The sequence below is a fragment of the Oncorhynchus keta genome, chromosome 19 (assembly GCF_023373465.1).
Source record: "Oncorhynchus keta strain PuntledgeMale-10-30-2019 chromosome 19, Oket_V2, whole genome shotgun sequence".
In the NCBI taxonomy this organism is placed as follows: domain Eukaryota; kingdom Metazoa; phylum Chordata; class Actinopteri; order Salmoniformes; family Salmonidae; genus Oncorhynchus; species Oncorhynchus keta.
In genome coordinates, this window is record NC_068439.1 from 5,725,497 (window position 1) to 5,745,496 (window position 20,000).

The 20,000-nt window shown below is 42.4% G+C and overlaps 1 protein-coding gene across 1 annotated transcript in view; it reads left to right on the forward strand.

The window, feature by feature from the left end:
- Positions 1-20,000, forward strand: part of dlgap3 (discs, large (Drosophila) homolog-associated protein 3) — a 396,097-nt gene that overhangs the window by 357,298 nt on the left and 18,799 nt on the right. Inside the window, exons 4-8 of the mRNA XM_052469115.1 lie at positions 2,467-2,693; positions 2,950-3,061; positions 6,098-6,308; positions 8,687-8,872; positions 19,735-20,000. The exon at positions 19,735-20,000 is cut by the window's right edge and continues 135 nt beyond it. Coding sequence (XP_052325075.1) covers positions 2,467-2,693; positions 2,950-3,061; positions 6,098-6,308; positions 8,687-8,872; positions 19,735-20,000 — 1,002 coding nt within the window. The remainder of the gene's footprint in view (positions 1-2,466; positions 2,694-2,949; positions 3,062-6,097; positions 6,309-8,686; positions 8,873-19,734) is intronic.

The following is a 20,000-nucleotide window of genomic DNA, read 5'->3' on the forward strand; positions in this document are numbered from 1 at the left end:
GTTCCCTCTCTCTCCTCCCTCCCTTCCCTTAGTTCCCTCTCTCTCCTCCCTCCCGTCCCTTTGTTCCCTCTCTCTCCTCCCTCCCGTCCCTTAGTTCCCTCTCTCTCCTCCCTCCCTTCCCTTAGTTCCATCTCTCTCCTCCCTCCCTTCCCTTAGTTCCCTCTCTCTCCTCCCTCCCTTCCCTTAGTTCCCGCTCTCTCCTCCCTCCCTTCCCTTAGTTCCCTCTCTCCTCCCTCCCTTCCCTTAGTTCCATCTCTCTCCTCCCTCCCTTCCCTTAGTTCCCTCTCTCTCCTCCCTCCCATCCCTTACTTCCCTCTCTCTCCTCCCTCCCTTCCCCTTTTTCCCCCCTCTCTCTTCACATCATCAGTTGCCTAGTGGCACCGTATTTTCTAAGGGACACTTTTTGACTGGACACTGGGGCTAGGATATGCTGTTGGTTCCAGAGCCGAGGGGCAGTGTAGGTCCCTGAAGCCCCATAAAAGAGCTCCTCGGCACCTGAGTCCCACTTTATAATATCACACTATACATGCTATTACCAAGCCATTTCAACAAATAACTATGACTGGCACTTTCTTTCGGGGTCACATATCTGTCTTTCTCAAGTACTCGTGGACAGATTACTTTTTTCAAAGTTAATCTACAATTTTGCTACCTTGCAGTTAGTCTGGGTCTATGACATGAACTCGTAGAGAGTTTAACCCACGGATTTGGAGTATTTAGTGTAAATATTGTGAGAGAAAGATTAAGTGAATATTTTTGATGGTGCTGTCAGGGACAGAAGAAAGCCGAAGAAAAATGAGAGATTGGTGCATTTATGACCCCACATGACCCTTCTCCCTGTGCCCACCTCTCTATAAGCCCTGTGTCCAAGAGAGAGAGAAGGAGGGAGGGAGAGGGAGGCCAAGGGATATAGAGATTAGACTGAGTTTCGCTCTGTAAGTTTCTCTCTCTATAAGACTCAATTTGTCCTTCTGCCTTTTTCTCACAATTATCATAACGTGTGTGCTGTGCAGTGCGTCATCTTCCTGTACCTATCTGTGTGTAAATGCCTGTGCGAGTGAGTAAGTGTGTGTGCATCTGTGCGCGTGCGTACACATATTTGCACAAGCCAGACTAACTACAGAGCAAAAGTATTCACCCCCCTTGGCGTTTTTCCTATTTTGTTCCATTACAACCTGTAATTTAAATAGATTTCATATAATCATATATATTTCATATACCTAGACAGACACAAAATGTTGGTGAAGTGAAATGGAAAAAGATAACCTGTTTCAAAAAATTTAAAAATTAAAAACGTAAAAGTGGTGAGTGCATATATATTCAACCCGTTTGCTGTGAAGCCCCTAAATAAGATCTGGAGAACCAATTACCTTCAGAAGTCACATAATGAGTTAAATAAAGTCCACCTGTGTGTAATCTAAGTGTCACATGATCTGTCACGTGATCTCAGTATATACACACCTGTTCTGAAAGGACTCCGAGTCGGCAACAGCAATAAGCAAAGGGGCACCACCAAGGAGCTCTCCAAACAGGTCAGGGACAAAGTTGTAGAGAAGTACAGGTCAGGGTTGGGTTATAAAAAAATATCAGAAACTTTGAACATTCCACAGAGCACCATTACATCCATTATTAAAAAATTTAAATAATTTGCTACCTAACAAACCTGCCAAGAAATCGCCGCCCACCAAAACTTACGGACCAGGCAAGGAGGGCATTAATCAGAGAGGCATTAAAGAGACCAAAGATTAACCTGAAGGAGCTGCAAATCTCCACAGTGGAGATTGGAGTATCTGTCCATAGGACCACTTTAAGCCGTAAACTCCACAGAGCTGGGCTTTACGGAAGAGTGGCCAGAAAAAAATAAGCAAACACGTTTGGTGTTCGCCACAAGGCATGTGGGAGACTCCCCAAACATATGGTAGAAGGTACTCTGGTGAGACTAAAATGTAGCTTTTTCGCCATCAAGGAAAACACTATGCAAAACCAACACCTTTCATCACCCCGAGAACACCATCCCTACACTGAAGCATGGTGGTGGCAGCATCGGAAGGGACTGTTTGAGTAGATTTAGATGAAATTTAAAATCAATCAAAGGTGATGAGTCATATACTCTTCCCCGTCTAAATGTCAGCAGAACAGTTTCAGTTAACTTTCCCCAAATTCCTTTCTTTCTTTCCAGAAACCCTTATTCCCTCCTAATTCTGGACATGTTTCAACTGGGTTTTCTAGAAAAGTTCAACCAAAATTATTTTGTTTATTTTATATTATATATATTATATTTTATATTATATTATTTATATTTATATTTTATCTGATGTCTTGATGTTCAAGTCTTCATAACACTTTTAAGCTATTTAATCAAAGTGATGAATTTGTCACTAACCAGAATCTTCACTCTCTTTCCTCCTGTTTATAAATGTGTGAGTTTGTTTGTACATTCATATGTATCTGTCTGTATGTGTCCAGGTCCCGTCAGACGGGGTGGAGTGGGCTGGGCTTGGGGGCTACCCAGGAGGGGGTGGTCCTGACGGAGGGGGAGAGATCCCCTGCAGGCGCATGCGTAGTGGCAGCTACGTCAAGGCCATGGGAGACGACGATAGTCAGGACTCTGACGCCAGTCCTAAAACCTCTCCTAAAACCACCATCATCGCCCAGAGAGAGGCCTTCAGACGCTCTGTCAGCATGGACCACAGGTCATCTGCCAACAAGTAACGGGGAGGGGGGTCATTCTATAATTTATTAAACCTGCTACGTCATTGGTGATGATGATGATGAGGGTGATGATGAGGAAGAGGAGTATGATGTAGTGGGTTCGATCCCCGGGACCACCCATACGTAGAATGTATGCACACATGACTGTAAGTCGCTTTGGATAAAAGCGTCTGATAAATGGCATATATTATTATTATTATTCTAATTTTACTCTGTGTGTGTGTGTGGTGTGTGTAGATACTCGTGTAAGCAGTGTGTAGATGCTACGCTACCATATGCTCACAACGTGAGCACGCCGAAGAGTCACGCACGCTCTCGGAGCTACACGCGGTCTCTGACCAGCTCACAGGTAAGACCACACACCTTCAGAACACTGTCTGTACGTTCATTCATCTCTTCACATTTTAGCTTCCTCGCCCTACCTGGACTCGAACCAGGGACCCTCTGCACACATTGACAACGGCCACCCTCGAAGCATCATTACCCATCGCTCCACAAATGCCGCGACATTTAAGATTAGGGAAGACAATTTATGTATTTATTAGAGTGGCCTTATTTCTATTACAGCATATTGGATGACTGCCATTCATATTCACCCAGTTCAATGTATCAGTGACAGGTTTAGGTTACTGTCATTCATATTCACCCAGTTCAATGTAACAGTGACAGGTTTAGGTTACTGTCATTCATATTCCATTCACCCAGTTCAATGTATCAGTGATAGGTTTAGGTTACTGTCATTCACCCAGTTCAATGTAACAGTGACAGGTTTAGGTTACTGTCATTCATATTCCATTCACCCAGTTCAATGTAACAGTGACAGGTTTAGGTTACTGTCATTCATATTCACCCAGTTCAATGTAACAGTGATGGGTTTAGGTTACTGTCATTCACCCAGTTCAATGTAACAGTGACAGGTTTAGGTTACTGTCATTCACCCAGTTCAATGTAACAGTGACAGGTTTAGGTTACTGTCATTCACCCAGTTCAATGTAACAGTGATAGGTTTAGGTTTACTACATGATACTCTAGTGTTCCCTGTACCCCACCATGAGGTTGTTACAACCTAGTCTATGATGAAAGTTTACAACGTAGGTGCACACCCGTCGAGAGACAAATGTGAGTAATCAGTGTGACAGACAGTGACACATTCAATACCACCTTGCACACTCTTGTCTGCATCGATCTGATCTAGGGGTGTAATCACTAGACCAGACAACTAAAACAAGAGTTTCTCCTGGACATATTCTCCCCCCGTTGCGTTTGCTTCTGTGAAACGTTTTTCAACGGAATCGGCGGAAATGAATACACCCCTGATCACCCAACACAGTTCACTGTCATAGCAGCCAGGTAGACGATCATCACTTTCACTGTCATAGCAGCCAGGTAGACGATCATCACTTTCACTGTCATAGCAGCCAGGTAGACGATCATCACTTTCACTGTCATAGCAACCAGGTAGACGATCATCACTTTCACTGTCATAGCAGCCAGGTAGACGATCATCACTTTCACTGTCATAGCAACCAGGTAGACGATCATCACTTTCACTGTCATAGCAACCAGGTAGACGATCATCACTTTCACTGTCATAGCAACCAGGTAGACGATCATCACTTTCACTGTCATAGCAGCCAGGTAGACGATCATCACAGTTCACTGTCATAGCAGCCAGGTAGACGATCATCACTTTCACTGTCATAGCAGCCAGGTAGACGATCATCACTTTCACTGTCATAGCAGCCAGGTAGACGATCATCACTTTCACTGTCATAGCAACCAGGTAGACGATCATCACTTTCACTGTCATAGCAGCCAGGTAGACGATCATCACTTTCACTGTCATAGCAGCCAGGTAGACGATCATCACTTTCACTGTCATAGCAGCCAGGTAGACGATCATCACTTTCACTGTCATAGCAGCCAGGTAGACGATCATCACTTTCACTGTCATAGCAGCCAGGTAGACGATCATCACTTTCACTGTCATAGCAGCCAGGTAGACGATCATCACTTTCACTGTCATAGCAGCCAGGTAGACGATCATCACTTTCACTGTCATAGCAACCAGGTAGACGATCATCACTTTCACTGTCATAGCAGCCAGGTAGACGATCATCACTTTCACTGTCATAGCAGCCAGGTAGACGATCATCACTTTCACTGTCATAGCAGCCAGGTAGACGATCATCACTTTCACTGTCATAGCAGCCAGGTAGACGATCATCACTTTGCTCGTTGGAGGATTACTTCTCGCATTCACACGCTCTCCTCTCGCCTTTTCCCTTCGCTTGTGGACTTCAGTGTAGACGATCATCACTTTGCTCGTTGGAGGATTACTTCTCGCATCCACACGCTCTCCTCTCGCCTTTTCCCTTCGATCATCACTTTCACTGTCATAGCAGCCAGGTGGACTTTCACTGTCATGTACGATCATCAACACTGTCATGCAGCCAGGCGATCATCATAAAACCGCCTTTTCCCTTCGCAAGCCAAACCTTCATCTCGCATCCACACGTAACTGCCTTTTAACCTTGTGGACTTCAGTGTACGACACGCAGCCTACATCGTTGTCATCGTTGTCACCCTATTAACGTTTTAGTCAACAAACTACAACTAACTAGTTATTAAACCCACAATCCAATCCATGTGTACAATCACACCGTACAGTGTACAGCAAGCAGTTTTGCAGTTACACAGGCAGGCCCTTTATAAGGATAGCCTTAGCCAGCTAGCATACATAGCATACATAGCATTCCTCTCTGTTGTGTAGCTAACTAAACTCCACGCCAGGACGTTGGAGTTCATCAGAAACTTCCTTCATCATGGAGTGAAGTTTAGTCAGCTAGTTGTTGAGTAGGCTAAATTAGCTACATTGGCTACATTAGCTACATTAACTACATTAGCTACATTAGCTATATTAGCTAAATTAACTAAATTAGCTACATTAGCTAAGTAGTGAAAAATATAGAAGAAGAAAAAAATATTACAACTAAATATATTTAGCTTGCTCTCTCTCTGCAGCTTCTCCTTCCTTTTTGAATAAATTAATTTGCTCAAAAACAACTATTGTCTTTCTATCTTTGAGTCAACTACTCACCACATTTTATGCACTGCAGCGCTAGCTAACTGTAGCTTATGCTATCAGTACAAGATTAATTCTCTGAACCATTGATTGGGTGGACAACATGTCAGTTCATGCTATAAGAGCTCTGATAGGTTGGAGGACGTCTAGGTGCTACCCTAGAGGGTGCTATTTGTTATGAAAGGTGCCTCCACTGACATGTGGGTGTGGATATGTACTCTCTCTCTCTCTCTCTCTCTCTCTCTCTCTCTCTCTCTCTCTCTCTCTCTCTCTCTCTCTCTCTCTCTCTCTCTCCTGTAGCTGGGTGACTCTCTGAATCGTCAGTTTGAGGCGGTGTGTGAGACCATGTTTGGAGAGATAGAGAGTCAGGCGGTGGAAGCCTTGGATCTGCCTGGCTGCTTCCGGACCCGTTCCCATAGTTACGTCCGCGCCATCCAGGCCGGCTGTTCCCAAGACGATGACTGCCTGTCCGTCTTCTCCATGTCAGGACCCAGCATCAAGGGAGGGGTTGGTGAGTGTGTGTGTGTGTGTGTGTGTGTGTGTGTGTGTGTGTGTGTGTGTGTGTGTGTGTGTGTGTGTGTGTGTGTGTGTGTGTGTGTGTGTGTGTGTGTGTGTGTGTGTGTGTGTGTGTGTGTGTGTGCGTGCGTGCGTGCGTGCGTGCGTGCGTGTGTGTGTGTGTACTGGGTATATACCTGGTATCAAACCCATCTGTTATCTGTGTGACTCAAGACTGTGTTGAGCCAAGGCCTAGAAATTAGCTCAGTGAGCAAACACAAGTCTTAATATAATATAATATAATAAGTCTTCATGTGTCAGGGAAGATAACTCATCATAACACCACATCACAATACCTCGTGACAATACCTCGTGACAATACCTCATCACAATACCTTGTGACAATACCTCATCGCCATACCTCATCACAATACCTCATCACAATACCTTGTGACAATACCTCCTCACAATACCTCATCACAATACCTCGTGACAATACCTCATCACAATACCTCATCACAATACCTTGTGACAATACCTCATCACAATACCTCATCACAATACCTCATCACAATACCTTGTGACAATACCTTGTGACAATACCTCCTCACAATACCTCCTCACAATACCTCATCACAATACCTTGTGACAATACCTCATGACAAAACCTCATCACAATACCTCATCACAATACCTTGTGACAATACCTCATCACCATACCTCATCACAATACCTCATCACAATACCTTGTGACAATACCTTGTGACAATACCTCCTCACAATACCTCGTGACAATACCTCATCACAATACCTCATCACAATACCTCGTGACAATACCTCATCACAATACCTCATCACAATACCTTGTGACAATACCTCATGACAATACTTCATGACAATACCTCGTGACAATACCTCGTGACAATACCTCATCACAATACCTCGTGACAATACCTCATCACAATACCTCATCACAATACCTCATGACAATACCTCATCACAATACCTCATGACAATACCTCATGACAATACCTCGTGACAATACCTCATGACAATACCTCGTGACAATACCTCATCACAATACCTCATCACAATACCTCGTGACAATACCTCATCACAATACCTCGTGACAATACCTCATGACAATACCTCATCACAATACCTCGTGACAATACCTCATGACAATACCTCATGACAATACCTTGTGACAATACCTCGTGACAATACCTCATGACAATACCTCGTGACAATACCTTGTGACAATACCTTGTGACAATACCTTGTGACAATACCTCGTGACAATACCTCATGACAATACCTCATGACAATACCTCATGACAATACCTCATCACAATACCTCGTGACAATACCTCATGACAATACCTCATCACAATACCTCATGACAATACCTCATCATAATGTTTTCATACACACGCCTCTGGTTGTCTCAAAGCATTCCTCTCTGTATCCACTCTCTCTCTGTCTCTCTGTTTCTCCGGTGAAATGTCTCTCTCTCTGTCTCTGTTTCTCTCTCTCCCTCTCTCCCTCTCCCTCCCTGGTGAAATCTCTCTCTCTCTCTGTCTCTCTGTTTCTCTCTCTCCCTCTCTCCATCTCCCTCCCCTGTGAAATCTCTCTCTCTCTGTCTCTCTGTTTCTCTCTCCCCCTCTCTCCCTCTCTCCCTCTCTCCATCTCCTTCCCCGGTGAAATGTCTCTCTCTCTGTCTCTCTGTTTCTCTCTCTCCATCTCCCTCCCCGGTGAAATCTCTCTCTCTCCATCTCCCTCCCCGGTGAAATCTCTCTCTCTCTGTCTCTCTGTTTCTCTCTCTCCATCTCCCTCCCCGGTGAAATCTCTCTCTCTCTGTCTCTCTGTTTCTCTCTCTCCATCTCCCTCCCCGGTGAAATCTCTCTCTCTCTGTCTCTCTGTTTCTCTCTCTCTATCTCCTTCCCCGGTGAGATCTCTCTGTCTCTCTGTTTCTCTCTCTCCATCTCCCTCCCCGGTGAAATCTCTCTCTCTGTCTCTCTGTTTCTCTCTCTCTATCTCCTTCCCCGGTGAGATCTCTCTGTCTCTCTGTTTCTCTCTCCCCATCTCCCTCCCCGGTGAAATCTCTTTCTCACTGTCTCTCTGTTTCTCTCTCTCCATCTCCCTCCCCGGTTAAATCTCTCTGTCTCTCTGTTTCTATCTCTCTCTCTATCTCCTTAACAATGACTGGAATGATGTTTATTACCTCATAAGTTACTGACTCCAGCTGCTCTTCGTCTCTCTCTCTCTCTGTTTCTCTCTCTCTGTTTCTCTCTCTCTCTCTCTCTCTCTCTCTCTCTCTCTCTCTCTCTCTCTCTCTCTCTCTCTCTCTCTCTCTCTCTCTCTCTCTCTCTCTCTCTCTCTCTCTCTCTCCAGTCATCCCATACCGTAAGGCTGGCCCTCCCCCTCTCCCTCCCCGTATGTCTAAGCCTACGATCTCTGTGAGGGCTCAGAGCAGTACAGAGTCTACCCAGGATGCCTACTTCCAGAACACAGGCCAGCCTGCCCTGGGACGGCCCAGACAACACCAGAGCAGCTCTGTGGATCTGGGAATCACTGATGGTAGGTCATCATTTTGGATGATGGAATGGGAGGGGCCAATTGGTGGGTTTCCCTGTGAGTCCTGCTTTTTATTTTACAGTACTGTTCCATGGGAACCATGTTGACATAGTACTGTTCCATGGGAACCATGTTGACATAGTACTGTTCCACGGGAACCATGTTGACATAGTACTGTTCCATGGGAACCATGTTGACATAGTACTGTTCCAAGGGAACCATGTTGACATAGTACTGTTCCAAGGGAACCATGTTGACATAGTACTGTTCCAAGGGAACCATGTTGACATAGTACTGTTCCAAGGGAACCATGTTGACATAGTACTGTTCCAAGGGAACCATGTTGACATAGTACTGTTCCAAGGGAACCATGTTGACATAGTACTGTTCCAAGGGAACCATGTTGACATAGTACTGTTCCAAGGGAACCATGTTGACATAGCACAGTTCCAAAGGGATGCATATAGAATAGAGAACCATTTATAGAAACGGTCTGCTATTTCATCAGCACCAAACACAACTAAAGGTGTAATCATAAATATACATAAGAAACTCTAAATCACCGTCTTGGGTAAAGGTGACGACCAAGATGGTAGAATCACTTTGCTTAATAAAATGTATCCATAATGGAAAGAAAATTGCCTTTCGTTAATGTGTACTCTACAAATTCATATGATCCTAGATGTTCTATTCTCTGAATAACATATTGTTAGAATGAACTGAATTCCATCTGCTTATTGGGACAGACATGAATGCCATTCTGGACACGTGGGACAAATGTAATGAGACCGACTACAATCTACAGACAACCAAGGCTCTCCGACATCTGATTACAACCTTGTTGATGTCTGGCGAGCTCATAACCCTTAATCAAAAGTGTACAACTCTCTATTGAAACAGGCACAAAACATTGTCCCAAATCGATGTTGTAAAATTATCTACGCCTATCTAATGATAACACTTATTTCCACATTTATGAATCTATTTAATAAGAGCCACAAGATTTATCGCTTTAATGTTTACTTTCAAAAAAACAAAACAAATTTCTGTGAACAATATGAAACCCAAGTTAATGATTTCATGATGATTAACAAAAATTCAGTCGATGATCCTCAGATTTTTGTGGGACGCCATTAAATGTTTTATTAAAAACAATGCATCTGGGCTGGATGACCAGTTGAAATATTGCAAACCTTTTTTCTGATGTATTCAGAGGCCCGTATTTAGCATGTTTTAAACTGCAGATTGTCAGACACTCAACAAGAAGGTCTGATGTCATTATTACTGAAACAGGATCCAAAGTGGTAAATATAAAGATCCAGTCCATTAAAACAAAATTGGAGGCCCCTTACTCTTCAGTGTTGTGATTAGGGCTGTTGCGGTTACCGTATTACCGCCACACCAGCGGTCACGAGTCATGAAGGCAGTCAAATTCCACATGAACGTTTAGTCACAGTAACTAGGCTTCTGCAAAGCTCTGATGCTGCTGATGGTCATTAGTAGCCTATCAAACTTGCTAACTGCCTGGTACTCAGCACTCTATTGTCCCCCTCTAATCACTCTGACATCAATGCAAATGTTATGGTAAATCTAATCAAACACTTCATGAGAGCCCATAAACTCATGTTGCACAACATTTCAATAGGCTATGCAATTGCGGGAGAAAACAGAGTGATGGCCTCTAATAAAAAGAGGAGGATCCCATCAGCTTTCTATAGGCTAGGGCTACTATATTAACTTCTCAACTGTCCTAACATTAAGCACATTGCTTGTATTTACAACAGTAGTATAACCTACCTGGCTGGTATGAAAATAAACCAGGGGAAAAGCGTCCTCCATTCACTATTTAAGTATTTTATAGATGTATTTTTTCCTTCTGCCCCTGTTTTGATACAGGAGCGTGATAACGGTCCATACTAAATCAAAACAAATTTCACACATATATTATTTAGTATATCTAAAGACAAGATTAAATCAAGAATAGTCTGCTGGGTGACAATATTAGCCTTTCACTTGTGAATTATATATTATAACTTGTGAATGATGCCCAGCATAAGAAACGATGCCTTTTATTTCGCAACTTTTTCGAATCAGTCGCACACCTCATGTAGCCTAGCCCATAAGCCTATATGTTTTCATAAGGTTTGTATCACAGCTAAAGTGGCCAAATAACTTATTAAAATGAAGCACATGAATCCGCTTTACAAGGGGTGTAGAGCCTAACTGGCAAACATAAGCAGCGTGTGAATTTCATGTTTGGGGAAGATAATTTTCACCATAAAAATACACATTTATAATAAAAGCATTACATGCATAATCACATTTGCGGTCACTTTTGATAATGGTGTTTTCCGCTAATGGAACATTCACGCCTATTATACTGTCATGTCACAGCATCGCTGTGCTTATAATGTGAAGAAATAGCCTAATCGTTTAGCAACATTTTAAGCTAAACGTTCTGATCTGTTGCGTCAGACACATTGCATAAAAAAAGTATTTTTGATGGTAGTGGTTGTCCCAGACTATGTTAGGAATATTCATTCCTTGCACAGTATCGAATAGAATAGAATAGAATAGAATAGAATAGAATAGAATAGAATAGAATAGATCAACTTTTGTACCATGGGGGATAGTATAGTAGGTTGACATAGACTAGAGCTTTTACTTTTTGTTCAGCCTACTCATCTTGTCGACCGACAAAAAAAAATCACATGACGGAGAGCCATGTGAGTGAGAGATGCTTCAGATTGCACAGATAGGGAGAAGGACACAGCGCAGCACTCCGGGCCACAACAGGCATTGATTTTTTTTAGGCCACAAAGGGGATGCTGCAGTGAAATTCGAGGCATTATCAAGTGCTTGTCAAATTGGGAATGAGAGACTGATGAAGTGTGTACAGCCTGCACAAAACAAAACAAAGCAGAGCTCATGCCTTTCACGCAACTTTTTTCAAATCATCATTAGTCTCATCATGCAGCCTTACAATGTATTAAAAATCTAAACATATTGCCCAACGTTTGCAGAACAACTAAAGTTACATTAATAACTCTAAGTACTTATTTCTTTGTTAATCACTCAACACAGAATAGCCGCATGTGCACATTCCCTCAAATCATTTCGAGAAAATATTCATATTTCATTCAGCTTTGTTCAATTGTATTCTTCATAGTATAAAATAATATAAAATAATGTCATGGAATTCAGGAGACAAAGGGCTGTAAGTTTTTAAATCTCGACACAGGAAAGGTAGGAAGTATACAGAGGGGTTAACGATCTTAGAGCGGGCTTGACCTTCTTGGATACCGGTCGGTGCTGCGGAAGCGAAGGGGCCCGGGCGTTACTGAACCCCTCCCGGAGGTACTGGTCCACCTCGGGGCTGGTGGAGAGGTCCGGGGCAATTGGATCGTCTCGCTGTGGTTCCCTGACACTCATAGGTTGATGGGGGTGGTATGGTGGGTGACCCGGCCTATCCATCCAGCGCTCTAACATCCATGAGAATAGAGAGGGGTTGAGTGGGGATGACCCGCTCGGATGCCAGGGTAACATCCAAAAGACTCACATTGGCCCCTGAGTCGATGAGTACCTGGAGAGACTTGGACTGGTCGCCCCACTGCAGGGTGGCGTGGAGAGAGGGGTGAGTAAGGGGAGAAGAACCATTATCTTTAAGACCCGGCAGAGTACTCACTCCAACGAAGGAACTAGGTCTCTTCTAGGGACAGGTAGACACAAAATGACCGGCACTATCACAATACAGACAACTTTGGCTGTAAACTCTGCGTACGCATTCGGATGGAGACAGCCTAGCCCTGCTAAGCTAAATCGGATTGGGAATAGGTGAATCGGCAGTCGTGGGAGGCTCTTGGAGGAACTCGGGTAAGCTCGTATCCTCTTGGGGACTTCCGGAGATCATCAGATGCAAGGTGGGATCCTTGAGTGGTACCTCAATCAGACCTCTTCTCCCTTCTACGTTCCCGTAGCCGACCATCGATCAGGATCGTTAAAGCGATGAATGAGTCGAGATCCGTCTGTAGTTCCCAGGCTGCAAGCTCGTCCTTTACTTCCTCCGATAATCCGTGGAGGATCAGGCTGAGGTCGGTTATCCAGAGTAGTGGGGCAAAAGTATAGGACAGCAGGCAGGTTCAGGGTCTGGTCAGGCAGAGGGGTGAAATCCGGGAAAAAGTAGAAAACAGGAACTAAGATAAGACAGGAGCAAGAGGGAAAAGGCTGGTAGGTTCTGCGAACAAAACAAACTGGCAACAGACAAACGGAGAACACAGGTATAAATACACAGGGGATAACTTGGAAGATGGGCAACAAGCACAAAGACAGGTGAAACAGATCAGGACATCCTCTACACACAATACCCCATAATGACAAAGTGAAACATGTTTTTAGAAGAAAGGAAAGAATACTAAACAGAAATACCATATTTACATAAGTATTCAGACCCTTTGTTTGAGACTGCACCCTGTTTCCATTGATGATCCTTGAGATGTTTCTACAACTTGATTGGAGTCCACCTGTGGTAAATTACTTGATTGAACATGATTTGGAAAGGCACACACCTATCTATATAATCGGGGATGAAAGGCCTTAGTCAGGGAGGTGACCAATAACCAGATGGTCACTCTAACAGAGCTCCAGACTTCCTCTGTGGAGATGGCAGAACCTTCCAGAAGGACAACCATCTCTGCAGCACTCCACCAATTAGGCCACTTCTTTGTAAAAGGCACATGACAGAACACTTGAAGTTTGCCAAAAGATACCTAAAGGACTCTCAGACCATGAGAAATAAGATTTCCAGGTCTGATTATACCAAAATTGAACTCTTTGGCCTGCATGTCAAGTGTTACGTCTGGAGGAAACCTGGCACCATCCCTACGGTGAAACATGGTGGTGGCAGCATCATGCTGTGGGGATGTTTTTCAGGGACTGAGAGACTAGTCAGGATCGAGGGAAAGATGAACGGAGCAGAGTACAGAGAGATCCTTGATGAAATCCTGCTCCAGGGCACTCAGGACCTCAGACTGGGGCGAAGGTTCACCTTCCAACAGGACAACGACAGCTCAGAAGTGACTTCGGGACAAGTCTCTGAATGCCCTTGAGTGATGCAGCCAGAGCCTGGACTTGAACCCGGTCGAACATCTCTGGAGAAACCTGAAAATAGCTGTGCAGCGACGTTACAAGTGCACTGTATCTATTTATTATGGACATTGAAACTGTTAACCTCTAGCGTCGAGCAATCCCGTATCCGGGAGCGTAATCATAGCCTCAAACTTACCATAACGCAACGTTTCCTATTCATGAAAATCGCAAATGAAATGAAATAAATATATTGAAACACAAGCTTAGCCTTTTGTTAACAACACTGTCATCTCAGATTTTCAAAATATGCTTTAACCAAAGCTACACAAGCGTTTGTGTAAGAGTATTGATAGCCTAGCATAGCATTAAGCCTAGCATTCAGCAGGCAACATTTTCACAAAAACAAGAAAAACATTCAAATAAAATAATTTACCTTTGAAGAACTTCGGATATTTTCAATGACGAGACTCTCAGTTAGATAGCAAATGTTCATTTTTTCCAAAAAGATTATTTGTGTAAGAGAAATAGCTCCGTTTTGTTCATCACTTTTGAAAAAAAAAAAAATGCAGTCAACACAACGCCAAACTCTTTTCCAAATTAGCTCCATAATATCGACAGAAACATGGCAAACGTTGTTTAGAATCAATCCTCAAGGTGTTTTTCACAATTCTATTCGATGAAAAATCATTCCTGGCAGTTTGGTTTCTCATCAAAGGCAAACGGAAAAATACTGCAGCTGGAGATTACGCAATAATTGCGACGGAGGACACCAAGCGACTACTAGTCTCTTATGGTCAATCTTCCAATGATATGCCTACAAATACGTCACAATGCTGCAGACACGTTGGGGAAAACGTGGAAAACGTAAGCTGACTCCTAGCTCCTCCACAGCCATATAAGGAGTCATTGGCATGCAGGGCTTTCAAAACATGGCGCACTTCCTGGTTGGATTTTTATCTGGGTTTTGCCTGTAACATCAGTTCTGTGGCACTCACAGACAATATCTTTGCAGTTTTGGAAACGTCAGAGTGTTTTCTTTCCAAAGCTGTCAATTATATGCATAGTCGAGCATCTTTTCGTGACAAAATATCTTGTTTAAAACGGGAACGTTATTCATCCAAAAATGTAAAGAGCCCCCTATATCGAAGAAGTTAATATCAGATCGAACAATCATATCAAGGAGCAAAAAACCCAGGACTTCAAAACAAAGGTGTCACTGTATGCTGATGATTCATGTTTTCTTTTAAATCCACAATGTGAATCCCTCCACAGCCTCATAGAGGATTTAGATACTTTTAGAATTAGAATCCCTCCACAGCTTCATAGAGGATCTAGATACTTTTAGAATTAGAATCCCTCCACAGCCTCATAGAGGATCTAGATACTTATAGAATTAGAATCCCTCCACAGCCTCATAGAGGATCTAGATACTTTTAGAATTAGAATCCCTCCACAGCCTCATAGAGGATCTAGATACTTTAGAATTAGAATCCCTCCACAGCCTCATAGAGGATCTAGATACTTTTAGAATTAGAATCCCTCCACAGCCTCATAGAGGATCTAGATACTTTTAGAATTAGAATCCCTCCACAGCCTCATAGAGGATCTAGATACTTATAGAATTAGAATCCCTCCACAGCCTCATAGAGGATCTAGATACTTATAGAATTAGAATCCCTCCACAGCCTCATAGAGGATCTAGATACTTTAGAATTAGAATCCCTCCACAGCCTCATAGAGGATCTAGATACTTTTAGAATTAGAATCCCTCCACAGCCTCATAGAGGATCTAGATACTTTTAGAATTAGAATCCCTCCACAGCCTCATAGAGGATCTAGATACTTTTAGAATTAGAATCCCTCCACAGCCTCATAGAGGATCTAGATACTTATAGAATTAGAATCCATCCACAGCCTCATAGAGGATCTAGATACTTTAGAATTAGAATCCCTCCATGGCCTCATAGAGGATCTAGATACTTTTATAATTAGAATCCCTCCACAGCCTCATAGAGGATCGAGATACTTTTAGAATTAGAATCCCTCCACGGCCTCATAGCGGATCTAGATACTTTTAGAATTAGAATCCCTCCACAGCCTCATAGAGGATCTAGATACTTTTAGAATTAGAATCCCTCCACAGCCTCATAGAGGATCTAGATACTTTTAGAATTAGAATCCCTCCACAGCCTCATAAAGGATCGAGATACTTTTAGAATTAGAATCCCTCCACGGCCTCATAGCGGATCTAGATACTTTTAGAATTAGAATCCCTCCACAGCCTCATAGAGGATCTAGATACTTTTAGAATTAGAATCCCTCCACAGCCTCATAGAGGATCTAGATTCTAGTTCTATCCTCTCTGGATTAGTGCACTATATTACGTAGTGGATCACTAAAAAATACACCTTTTACTTTACCAATATAATAATAATAATAATAATAATATAATGGTCTGACGGCGAAGTGGACAAACTCGCTATTCATTTCCAGAAAGAAACACATCATTTCACTACAATACATTTTAATAGACAGTTAAAGAAAAGAAATATGCTCCTTTTTTTTTGTACCATGGAAAAGACACTACCTGTCTATTTATGTAAAAATCACATCACAGTTTACCTACGGACCTGCCTGCACATAACAACTTGTTTTTTAAACCATACGAGCAAAAAATATTCCTCTTTATTTGAAACGGCAAGCCAGACTAAATTAAACAGACTGTGTGTAGAAATGAACACGAAGTCGGAGGGCAGGAATGATTAAATATTAAAGCACTCGACCATTATGACCTCACTAAAGGTTTCAGTCATACAGAAGACGTGCTTAAATCAGAACGGGTTCTCTCGTAGATTAGTGAGAATGACTCAGCCCGTGTTCAGTAATGACCTTTTCCCCTTTTATTCAGATTACAACCTCTCACTTTCGGTTATTTGAAAAGGAACTCATCTCCCAAATATTGCTATTTTTAAAACAGTCCATACCGAGCTGGTTGTAATTAGGGGACTTTATGTGACACATGCAGCTAACATAAAATGCTAGGAAATGTCTCCTCTGTACAAAATGTGTTATTTCTAGAATTCTGTTTTTGCTCTCAGATCTTAGGGGTTGGGTTAAATGTGGAAGACACATTTCAGTTGAATACATTCAGTTGGACAATTGACTAGGTATCCCTTCCCTTCTGAATTTAGTACACCTGGACCAAAGTGGGTTTGGCAAAAAACAATTAACCTCAGATAAACTTCTATTAAATATCTGACATGATTAATCAGAAACTAAAGCTCCTTATGTAGTTCTATATATCAACGCAGAAAAATATTTTGATAGACCAGAATGGTCATATCTTTTGATAGACTAGAATGGTCATATCTTTTGATAGACTAGAATGGTCATATCTTTTGATAGACTAGAATGGTGATATCTTTTGATAGACTAGAATGGTCATATCTTTTGATAGACTAGAATGGTCATATCTTTTGATAGACTAGAATGGTCATATCTTTTGATAGACCAGAATGGTCATATCTTTTGATAGACTAGAATGGTCATATCTTTTGATAGACTAGAATGGTCATATCTTTTGATAGACTAGAATGGTCATATCTTTTGATAGACCAGAATGGTCATATCTTTTGATAGACTAGAATGGTCATATCTTTTGATAGACCAGAATGGTCATATCTTTTGATAGACTAGAATGGTCATATATTTTGATAGACCAGAATGGTCATATCTTTTGATAGACTAGAATGGTGATATCTTTTGATAGACTAGAATGGTGATATCTTTTGATAGACTAGAATGGTCATATCTTTTGATAGACTAGAATGGTCATATCTTTTGATAGACTAGAATGGTGATATCTTTTGATAGACTAGAATGGTCATATCTTTTGATAGACCAGAATGGTCATATCTTTTGATAGATTAGAATGGTCATATCTTTTGAGAGACTATAATGATCATATCTTTTGATAGACTAGAATGGTCATATCTTTTGATAGACTAGAATGGTGATATCTTTTGATAGACTAGAATGGTCATATCTTTTGATAGACTAGAATGGTCATATCTTTTGATAGACTAGAATGGTCATATCTTTTGATAGACTAGAATGGTGATATCTTTTGATAGACTAGAATGGTCATATCTTTTGATAGACTAGAATGGTGATATCTTTTGATAGACTAGAATGGTCATATCTTTTGATAGACTAGAATGGTCATATCTTTTGATAGACTATAATGGTCATATCTTTTGATAGACCAGAATGGTCATATCTTTTGATAGATTAGAATGGTCATATCTTTTGAGAGACTATAATGGTCATATCTTTTGATAGACTAGAATGGTCATATCTTTTGATAGACTAGAATGGTGATATCTTTTGATAGACTAGAATGGTCATATCTTTTGATAGACTAGAATGGTCATATCTTTTGATAGACTAGAATGGTCATATCTTTTGATAGACTAGAATGGTCATATCTTTTGATAGACTAGAATGGTGATATCTTTTGATAGACTAGAATGGTCATATCTTTTGATAGACTAGAATGGTCATATCTTTTGATAGACTAGAATGGTCATATCTTTTGATAGACCAGAATGGTGATATCTTTTGATAGACTAGAATGGTCATATCTTTTGATAGACTAGAATGGTCATATCTTTTGATAGACTAGAATGGTCATATCTCTGGTCGGTACTATATGTACTATATATGAACTATATTTCAATCCCTCAGCCATTAAAATAACATAATAACTATTAGTAGCAGTAAAGGGGATCCCATCTATCCTCTGCTATTTTTAGGCCCAGGCAATTCGACAATCGAAAGAAATCATATCTCTCACTTCTATGGACGACGTCGTGTAATTATACGCCAATGATTTTTGACCATATCTAGACAACGTATCCCAATCCCTCCCGAAAGCTCTGCAGATCATAGACAAATTCAGCTCCCATCTCAAGTTCTGAAATGAGTCTAACCAAATCAGCCCCTACTGCCTCTCTAGACCCCGACGGAGGACTCCGACTCTACTTATAGAATCACAATCGTTTCCCATTTTAAATATTTGGGAGTCGCTCTATTTCCTTCCTCAGATTAAACTGTTGCCCGTAGATGGAAGATGTCTTTCCCATCTCATTGAACTGATAATAATAATAATAATAATTCCTGCGTGATGAAATAGAATCCACTGCAACTACATCGTGATGTACCTAATGGCCCTCCTGTCTGTCTCTGTAGTTGGTAGTGTCTGGTCAGACCTCCAGGGGATCCAGGCCAACTACATCGTGATGTACCTAATGGCCCTCCTGTCTGTCTCTGTAGTTGGTAGTGTCTGGTCAGACCTCCAGGGGATCCAGGCCAACTACATCGTGATGTACCTAATGGCCCTCCTGTCTGTCTCTGTAGTTGGTAGTGTCTGGTCAGACCTCCAGGGAAAGGGGTTACTACATCATGTATCTCCTGTCTGTCTCTGTAGTTGTGGTGTCTGGTCAGACCTCCAGGGAAAGGGGTTACTACATCATGTATCTCCTGTCTGTCTCTGTAGTTGTAGTGTCTGGTCAGACCTCCAGGGAAAGGGGTTACTACATCATGTATCTCCTGTCTGTCTCTGTAGTTGTGGTGTCTGGTCTGACCTCCAGGGGATCCAGTCCAACTACATCATGTATCTCCTGTCTGTCTCTGTCTCTGTAGTTGTGGTGTCTGGTCAGACCTCCAGGGGATCCAGTCCAACTACATCATGTATCTCCTGTCTGTCTCTGTCTCTGTAGTTGCGGTGTCTGGTCAGACCTCCAGGGGATCCAGGGAAGGAGGTTACTACACAGGACCAGGACAAGGCCGCTCCCGCCAGCACTCCAACTCTGCCGAGAGCCTGGATGGGGGCCCCCGGTGGGGCAGGGAGCTTGTACTCTATGGAGGAGGAGGACAAGGGCCCCCCAGAGTAAAACACAGCGGCTCCGCTGATAGTCTCTTGGAGGGGCCCCGGGGAAAGGAGAGAGGGGAGAGGGATGTGGGACGGGCAGGGGCAAGTCTGGGG